Source organism: Anastrepha ludens, chromosome 6 (genome assembly GCF_028408465.1).
Source record: "Anastrepha ludens isolate Willacy chromosome 6, idAnaLude1.1, whole genome shotgun sequence".
Lineage (NCBI taxonomy): Eukaryota > Metazoa > Arthropoda > Insecta > Diptera > Tephritidae > Anastrepha > Anastrepha ludens.
The window spans coordinates 24,823,491-24,833,931 of NC_071502.1; the positions used below are offsets into that span (position 1 = coordinate 24,823,491).

The 10,441-nt window shown below is 35.5% G+C and overlaps 1 protein-coding gene across 1 annotated transcript; it reads right to left on the reverse strand.

The window, feature by feature from the left end:
• Window positions 1–2,716: 2,716 nt before the first annotated feature.
• Window positions 2,717–3,431, reverse strand: LOC128868135 (coenzyme Q-binding protein COQ10, mitochondrial-like). Its single transcript, XM_054109899.1, has one exon. It carries the CDS (start codon window positions 3,192–3,194, stop codon window positions 2,751–2,753), a length of 444 nt encoding a protein of 147 aa, XP_053965874.1. The 5' UTR covers window positions 3,195–3,431; the 3' UTR covers window positions 2,717–2,750.
• Window positions 3,432–10,441: the final 7,010 nt, after the last annotated feature.

Here is a 10,441-nt window from a genome sequence, read left to right on the forward strand (position 1 = left end):
GGGATTAAAATTTCGCTCTAGTTATTTTTTTCATGAGTTGGCAGCGCTGTTAATAACATCTGAGCCAACTTTCATGTGAATGTCAATATTAGTAATATATTTATGCTTGCCAGAGTGCATTTTTCGATTTTTACAATGTCTGATTTGATTGAGCAGAGAAGTGCCATCAAATTTTGTTTGCGGAATGAAATTTCGGCTACGAATAAACAATCGTCTTTTTTCCTGATCATCCATGAATTTTTCGTTTCAATTTATATGTTTTATTAAGCATTGGAGCTTTTTTAACCATTATCCATTTATATTTTCAAAAAAAAAAAAACTAAAAAAAAAATTTTTTCCACGAACACATAATTTCATTCGGATTTCACATTAAATTCTCAAATTTCGTAAGAAATTACTCACTGTTCCAAAATCCACTCCAAAAAAATTCACAAACAATTTTTACATGTTGCACTTACGTTTTTTCCTTATGGCATCCAAATCAGAAAGAAATATTGACACATTGTAACTCACACTGTCAATTTGACAGTTCAGTTCCGCCCCAAGCGTTAAAAAAGTAAGCGGCATTATGGCTGGTTCAAAAGAACGCTGTACCCGTTGCCAGTGCTCCGAATTACAACCAAACTTTACGAAACCCATTTTCAATACTTACTTAAAAATGTGCGTAAGTTTGGTTTAATTCGGTGCAAAGACACGGGGGGTCCACGTTTTGGCATATATTTCGAGACCCTAGTCATCAACAGGTATGAAAATTACCCCGTATTAAAGCACTTATCAACAGCTTTCATTTGATACCCATATTGTACATACACAACCAAAGGTTACCCGGGTCCACGTGTTGACCTATATCTCGAGACCCCAGTCACGGAGCGGCATGAAAAATACTCTGTACTAAAGCATTCACCAACAGCTTCAATTTGATATCCATATTGTACAAACACATTCTAGGGTCCACGTTTTGGTCTCTATCTCGAGACCCTAGTCACGGAGCGGATGGAAATACTCTGAACTAAATCATTCACCGACAGCTTCCATTTGATACCCATATTGTACATACACATCCGAAGGTTACCGGGTCCACGTTTTGACCTATATCTCGAGACCCTATCTACCAATAGGTATCCAAACTATACGGAAACCATCTTCAATACCTCCTTAACAATGTGTGTAATTTGGTTTAATTCGGTGCAAAGACACGGCGGGTCCACGTTTTGGCATATATTTCCAGACCCTAGTCATCAATAGGTATGAAAATTACCCCGTATTAAAGCACTTATCAACAGCTTTCATTTGATACCCATATTGTACATACACAACCAAAGGTTACCCGGGTCCACGTGTTGACCTATATCTCGAGACCCCAGTCACGGAGCGGCATAAAAAATACTCTGTACTAAAGCATTCACCAACAGCTTCAATTTGATATCCATATTGTACAAACACATTCTAGGGTCCACGTTTTGGTCTCTATCTCGAGACCCTAGTCACGGAGCGGCATGAAAAATACTCTGGACTAAAGCATTCACCAGCAGCTTCCATTTGATACCCATATTGTACATACACATCCGAAGGTTACCCGGGTCCACGTTTTGACCTATATCTCGAGCCCTATTTCCAAAATAAAATATAATCCATGTTACTCGTGGATGATGTAGCTTTCGAATGGTGAAAGAATCGCTCCAGTAGTTTTTGAGCCTATTCATTACAAACAAACAAAGTTTTCCTCTTTATAATATTAATATAGATGTATTAAACTATGTTAACGTAAACTTTTATTAAAAAATATTGAAAATTTACAAATTTATGTAATTAAACGTAACGAGTTAAAAACAAACGATTATTAAAAAATATTGAAAATTGACAAATTTTTTTTTTTTTTTTAGAATAATTCGCAAGCTCGTCCAGCAAGACCCATATCGACTAAGAAAATAAACTTCGATACTGAATGAAAAAGTTCTGTCTGAATGTGTTTCATTAGAACAACCAACTGTCTTTCAAATCGCAATAACGGTAGTTAAGTATTGCACGTTCATAGCTTTAATAGTTTACCGATAAGAAAGTTAACCCTTAACGACCGCTACATCCCTGGTTTGTTGACCACATAAAATTATAAATCAAGTAAATATATTGAATTAATATCAAAATAAATCAGATTAATGTTTAGTTAAAGTTTTCATTCTTATAAACGTTTCAGAATTTCACCTCTAATTTCCCCGGCGTCTTATTGGCGAGTATTACAAAAAAGCTCTCGGCCGTTAAGAGTTAATATCATCCATCCACTCATACATTTTACCCAGGAACTTAAAAAAGCACGGTTGTTATACCACAAAAAGGAACTGTAACAGTTTGGTTATTATTTCTTGTTTTAAAATGTTTATTTACAATAGACTTAACCACTAATTTAATAAATTTGTTATATTTGAGTAATTTTGTTTGAAAAAGATACACACCTCAGCTCTGGGTACTGTCGGTGAGGCTTTTTTTTTCTTGTTTGCTTATGATTACCATGTAAAGCTATGTACAAAATAGTGTGATCTCGTGTGAACTATAAGTAAAAATATACTTATGTATGTATGCACTTATGTACAAATGTATGTATAAGTTTAACAATGATATTTTTGCAATATATAATAATAATATATAATATAATATATAATATAATAATAAAAGTATATAAATAAAAATAATCAATCACACAAAAGTACTTGAATACGGAGTTATTTATGTTTAACTTGTTCATTGCGTCTTGGTCAAGATCTTCGCCATAATATAAGCGATTTAATTGAAGGTGGTCCATATCGTCGTTCAGCTTCCGCCACAAAAGCATGGTCCATTTGATCGCAAATTAAATCGAAAAAAATATTTGCAATATTGCTGTGTATCAGCGATTTGAATTCGAAAGCTACTTTGAAATCCACAACACAAGATTGTGGAATATCCTTCAGACCGGGACTAAATCGCCAATTGTTACGCAAATAGTTAAATAATCTTCCATCTGTGCATACAGATTTTACCAGCACAGGATTTTGAAGCGAAACGTTTGATGTATAACTTTCGTTCAGCGGTGGGAAACCGACAATTAAGTCAGCCTTGAAGCCGTCATTACGCTTACTGTGTACGAGTGATTTCTTCACGTATGGCACAAACTTATAATAGTTCGATACGTCGGCGACCACATCATACATTTCTTGCATCGAGTATCTGCAAATTTGCGAAACGCCAACTTAAGTGAGTAATAGCGGATGCAATACACATTTGCACGCCTACCCAATTAACTCCTTTTTGGCATATTCCCGATTCTTGTTTGTAAGATCACTAAAAGTGAAGAAGTCTCGTTGAGGACAGTTCACGTTTCTGCCGGCAGCTGTGCTACAAAGAGAAGTAAACAAACTTGAAAAAATTAAGTTGCGAATTGCGATTTCCATATCGAGTTCATGTAGACACATTCGAACTGGTACGATATGCTTTGGTAGGGGGGTTGTATAATTTTCATTGAAATTAGATTTTTGTATGAAATAAGTAATACTTACAATTGTGTGTAGGTGCAACCGATAAGTTGCCTATTTGCCAGCAACAATTTTGCGTTCTTGAACATTACGCCACAAAAAATTCCACAGCTACGTGTGAACGATCTGCCCATCTGGAATTCACTATTTACACTATTGAAACAATAACACACGAATTGTTTTTTTTTTTTGTGCTTTGAAAATTTATTATTATTTAAAATTTTTATTTTCGTGTTCTCCGTATTCAAGTCAAGTTACAACTGAGCATAATTCAATAATGAATCATGACAACTGATTCCATTTTTTTCAATGAGGTTATGATGTCAGTGAAGGAAATATTTCTGCCGGTTTCACAGTAGTTTCTGTGAAGTGAATTTTAAAGCGTGTATATGTAAAATATCTTATAACTCAAGAACGGGCTCCCCTATCCAAACCAAATTTTTAGGCTTTGTTTGGACTATTCAGTAGATGGTTTGTGTTTTGAAATTTTAAGAATCGGATACCAGGGTCTCGAGAAATAGGCCAAAACGTGAAATGTGTTTGTACAATATGGGTAGCAAATGGAAGCGGTTGATGATTTCTATAGTATAGAGTATTTTTCATACCGTTCCGTGACTAGGGTCTGGAGATATAATCCAAAACGTGGACCCGGGTAACCCTAGGATGTGTTTGTACAATATGGGTAGCAAATGGAAGCTGCTGATGATTCTATAGTATAGAGTGTTTTTGATGCCGCTCCGTGACTAGGGTCTCGAGATATCGGCCAAAATGTGGACCCCGATAACTTAAGGATGTGTTCGTACAATATGGGTAGCAAATGGGAGCTGTTGATAAATGCTAATGAAAAGAGGACTTTTCTTTTCGCTAGGTAACTAAGGACTCCAGATATAGACCAATTGGGAACTCGCCTTCAGGTTAAGAGATTGCATTGCATTCTTATGTACTACAACCAGTTATAATGTTTTAAGCGGCGGGCGGTCCCTTTTTCTCTGTCTGTGGCATTTACCGAAGCGTATTTGTTGAGGTGGGTAACACGTGTTAGCCCGCAATGTGTGACCTGCCCATCTCAATCTGTTGATCATGATTGTGGTTATCACAGATGGGATATAGCTTTTAAAAAATTAGAAATTTTCAATGTGGGCAGTATATTAACAAATGTAAGTGGCGTTCCTCAAACAGTCGGTTCTATGTTACCGGAACACCCGGACTTACTATATGTAGTATATCCGGTCAAGGACTGTCACTCCAGCAGCACTCCCCGTACAAGTATGGGGAATGTTTTTCCTCTTACAACAACAAGAGGACCTTAAAAGAACCATAGGCAATACTAGTAAGACACTGAATGTCCGTGTCCAGCACTGATGCATAAGAGGGGCAAACACCAGTGTAAACATATTTTACCAGAGGAAAAAAGGGCTCCATAAAATAGGACAAACACTAAAATTTGTTGAGGAATTTGGGCTCAGAGAAATACTTTTAATCCATGAAAAAGGCACAATACATCTTTCAGGTCGTAGTGCTAAGTGCTCTTATAATAATAAAAAAAAAATACATTTAAAACTAGTTACCTAAAAGAGTTTTGAGCCAATTTCGAAACAAATTTACCACAGTAATACGGGTTTTAAAATTAGAGCATAAAATTATTGTTGCCTATTTTTTCATAAGAAGAAGAAGAGAGCCGGCTCCAAACAGCTGTTTTCTAAATCACTATTTTCATATTACCAGATATGATTTAGTTGTTAAATAATACCCAAAATGTCCACGGCGAAAACGCATGGAGGCACACTATGGTAATACAACGTGGAATAAGCGAACACAGCCTCCGGAAGACTGGTCTAAGCCATTACCTGAGTGGTTGGCGAAGAAGTATGAGAATACTTATTTGGAGTTGAAACAAATGGAATTGGATGGACGAAGAACACCTGAAGTGATTGAAAAATCATATTGTGCGATAATGTAGATCAAAAAGTTTAGACACTACTGAAATGAGACATTTTGAGACCTTTTTTATTAAATATCTCGAAAACTAAGCGAAATATCAAAAAATTTTACTTACACATATGTACATACACACAACATATATACATATATCCGCATATATAAATACATATATAAGTTCACAAATTTAAATTTGCTTATGCCATCCTTCTGTGTGCCTGGTAATAAAGCATTTTCTATACATACATATATATACGTATATCTTTTTTCTTCTTCTTTTTGGTGTCGCTTTTTCGTTTCATCGAGTCTCAAATCACTCCCAACGATTCTAAAGAAGTTTTCACTTCAAAATGTCCCATTTTAAAAATAAAGTACTTTCTTTTTTTGATTCTTCATGCAAACTAAATTATATTTTCGTATTATTATATAGTATTATTATGTGTTATTTTATTATTAAAATATAATCATATATTTTTTCGACTAAATCACTGGCACGCATATTTATTGAAATTGGTAAACTGTATAACAGAAATTTGTACGGCAATAAGAGCAGAGTTTTGTGCTTATTTTAAATAAAATATTATAAGGCAGTCAAAAGGTCTGTTCATGAAGCAAATAAATTGTAAAAATTGTAACAAATTAACAAGTTTTGGTGTTCATGTATCCAAAACAATTGCAAAGTAAGGGAGAGTGAGAGAGCAAAATAACATTTCAATTTGAGGGGAAGTAGCAAGTTTTTACTGTATACATTTTGACGTGATAACGTCTTATAATTCGATTTAGCCGGCTGGTCGTTACCTTGCATGAACTGCAAGCGAAAGCGCGGAACGAACGACATAGAGCACAATCGGCCCCCGCATTCGGCAACGTTCGACATCTGCACACCTACTTGAGTGAACATATGTATATATGTATGTATATGCGCATATGTACATATATAAATTCGCATATTTGTATTTGCATATGCCTTCTTCCCGTGTGCATGGTAATGAATCATTTCTCTGTTGCGAATAGGACGATGATAGGAAAAATAGGAAATGAAAGGGAGTGTTTCGAGTGTAAAGTGTCTTGAAAAAGGCAAATCGATGATGTTGTCTCTTAGTGTTTTTGACTTATTAACGTCTGATGCACAATCGAAATTGAACATATCTTTCATGAATTTGAGAAATGTTTCGTCAACTTTCATGTTTGTGTAAATTTAACTTGAACTATTCCATTGCGATTCCATTTACCTCCTCCTCTATATCCATACAAAATATCTATCAAACAAATAAAATTAAAATTTTGTTTTGAAAATTGCAACCAGTACATCAGTATTTTCTTATGACGTTCTCACGTTAAACTATTGTCAGTAAACCGACTTACAGACTTACTTTTTTACTTGTAAGAATTTGCAAGTGAGAGAAACAGTTAAACGCAAAGTAAAAATAAACACGAATTAAAATTTTTCGAATTGAGATAAAATTCTAAATTTAAATTAAAAAAATTGATTAAAATGGAGTATCTAATTTAGATATCCTATATTAAATAGAAATCGGTCAATCATGTAGAGGCATGCACTTCTGAACCACAGCTTCCAGTCACCGCTGCTGCAGTTTGCGAAATGCAAATCGAAAGCATTGAAGATATCTTTGGTGTTTTATGCTTGCACTTCTTGGTTATTAACTAATTTGGCAATATATGTATGTATATCATATACTTGCATAGGGGGCGTCCATAAATTACGTGAGATGTTTAAGGGGGGGAGGGGGTCGAGCCAAATCTCATCTAATCTTACGTTGGAGAGAGGGGGGGTCTCGGCAAATATCACGCAATTTTTTTCTGATTGAAACAAAAAAATTGTACATGCTTAAGATTTAATCTCAAACGTAATCGTAGTATGATTAAGATCATTCACTAATTCGTTCAAAAGAAAATAATTTCATTCATACTTCGACGTTATACATTACTACTGTCAAACCACCATATTTGTTTTATACCAAATAGCTCAATTTAATCTGAATTTGCGGTACAGTGTAGCCCGTCGGTTGTTTTCGCGCCACTATGAGCCGAACGCCCTATCACTCAGGTTGACGTTTGACAATTCCGAACTTTAAAGAACATGACGGAAAATCATTTGCTCCATTTCTAATACGCGTACCGATTCAACCGCTGAATGCCTGCATCAGCACGCCTATTGATCTCTATTGCCCAAGTATACGTGATGATTTAGAGAAAATATGCTGCAGTACATGCGGTATTTACTTCGCATCTATCACAAGAGCTGCAGAGCACAGGAGAGCAGCTCACATTGCACCAGCTAAGCAAGCGCGTATGTTCCGCAAAGTGCGACCCTCACGGATTGTCACAAGACGAGCTAATGAGTTACTGTGCGCAAGCGTCAACGGCTTAGAGTGGCTAGATTAGAACGAAGTTGAAGGAGCACATGATTTTACTGAAAATCATATGGACATGTTGGTCCCAATAGTCTCTCTTGAAACCGCGCATGATTCTCCATGGACTGAATTAGAGTAGATATTCTTTTTTTAATCGCAGTAGTTACGATTTAAGTCTTCTATTGATAAATTTTTATTACACTTATAACTCTCAGCAATATTGATTACTAGTCTTAACTAGTCGTAAATAAAAGCACGAAGCAATTTTTTTTTCTTTTTACAATAACAATCCAACGCGTTTACATAAGAAACCCACATTTTGAAAAATCTCACGTGAGATTGGGGGATGGGGGAGGGGGTTGAATAAAATCTCACGATACCTCACGTAATTTATGGACGCCCCCATACATGCATATACAGCAGCAAGGAAAATATATAGAAAGCTATGATTGCCACAACAATTCAATTGAAAATTTAATGTTCTTCATCTGACATCGTTGATGAAATACAATAAATTATTATGGACGAAATAAATCATGTGGTGCTAGGGTCGTTATTTTGCATTATATTTGCTTTATTTTTAAATTTTTTTTTTTTTAATTTTTTTTTTTTTTACTTTTTGTGACTTCTTCCCGTCAACAATTTAATAAGGTGAGCTTGCAAATTTTTACTGCTTTGCGTTCATTTAATTTTTTTTATTTTTCTCGTTGAGAGCGAATTCTCGGAAATTAAGGGGGAACGCCACTGTTTGGGGCCAAAAAATAGTCGATTTTTGTGATTTTTTTTTTTTTGTAAGTAGGAAAGATTATTCGAGGACCGAACAAAAGGCAATTTATTATATCGCACCCTAAATACAAAAGGGGCACAACTCTAAATTTTCCACACTCGAGCTTGACTTGTTTACAGTAGCACAGAAACCAAACTATGTGATATATCACGCTGAAATTTGCCATGTAAGCTTATAACAGTCCTACCAAAAAACAAAAAAATTATTTTTGCCATATGTCATCCGCGGACCGTTTTATTGATACCGTCTCGTTCATATTTGAGCAGAACGTACATTTTGAGTTGTGACCCTTTTGTATTTAGGGTGCGATATACTAGCAAACCCGGCCCCCTTCGCTGGGCACACTAAAATAGAATAGATATGGTTTAGAACAGAAAATATATGATTTTCATATTATTTATTTCTTTATTCTTCATTCAAGCGCTTTGGCATAAACAATATTTTTTGTTTTCTATTTGTTTTTGAGTAAATATAAAATATAATTTGAAAATCAGGAAAAAAGAAGATTGTTTTTAAATTTCAAATCAACGCATATGAATAAACAATCGTCTTTTTTCCTGATCATCCATGAATTTTCCGTTTCAATTTATATGTTTTATTAAGCATTGGAGCTTTTTTAACCATTATCCATTTATATTTTTCAAAAAAAAAAACGAAAAAAAATTTTTTTTCCACGAACACATAATTTCATTCGGATTTCACATTAAATTCTCAAATTTCGTAAGAAATTACTCACTGTTCCAAAATCCACTCCAAAAAAATTCACAAACAATTTTTACATGTTGCACTTACGTTTTTTCCTTATGGCATCCAAATCAGAAAGAAATATTGACACATTGTAACTCACACTGTCAATTTGACAGTTCAGTTCCGCCCCAAGCGTTAAAACAGTAAGCGACATTATGGCTGGTTCAAAAGAGCGCTGTACCCGTTGCCAGTGCTCCGAATTACAACCAAACTTTACGAAACCCATTTTCAATACTTACTTAACAATGTGTGTAAGTTTGGTTTAATTCGGTTCAAAGACACGGCGGGTCCACGTTTTGGCATATATTTCGAGACCCTAGTCATCAATAGGTATGAAAATTACCCCGTATTAAAGCACTTATCAACAGCTTTCATTTGATATCCATATTGTACAAACACATTCTAGGGTCCACGTTTTGGTCTCTATCTCGAGACCCTAGTCACGGAGCGGATGGAAATACTCTGAACTAAAGCATTCACCAACAGCTTCCATTTGATGGCCATATTGTACATACACATCCGAAGGTTACCCGGGTCCACGTTTTGACCTATATCCCGAGACCCTATCTACCAATAGGTATCCAAACTATACGGAAACCATCAATACCTCCTTAACAATGTGTGTAAGTTTGGTTTAATTCGGTGCAAAGACACGGCGGGTCCACATTTTGGCATATATTTCCAGACCCTAATCATCAATAGGTATGAAAATTACCCCGTATTAAAGCACTTATCAACAGCTTTCATTTGATACCCATATTGTACATACACAACCAAAGGTTACCCGGGTCCACGTGTTGACCTATATCTCGAGACCCCAGTCACGGAGCGGCATGAAAAATACTCTATACTAAAGCATTCACCAACAGCTTCAATTTGATATCCATATTGTACAAACACATTCTAGGGTCCACGTTTTGGTCTCTATCTCGAGACCCTAGTCACGGAGCGGATGGAAATACTCTGAACCAAAGCATTCACCAACAGCTTCCATTTGATACCCATATTGTACATACACATCCGAAGGTTACCCGGGTCCACGTTTTGACCTATATCTCGAGACCCTATCTACCAATAGGTATCCAAAC

Coding starts and splice junctions, on each gene's coding strand:
- LOC128868135 (XM_054109899.1), bottom strand. CDS start 3,194: ATGCAAGAAATGTATGATGTGGTCGCCGACGTATCGAACTATTATAAG.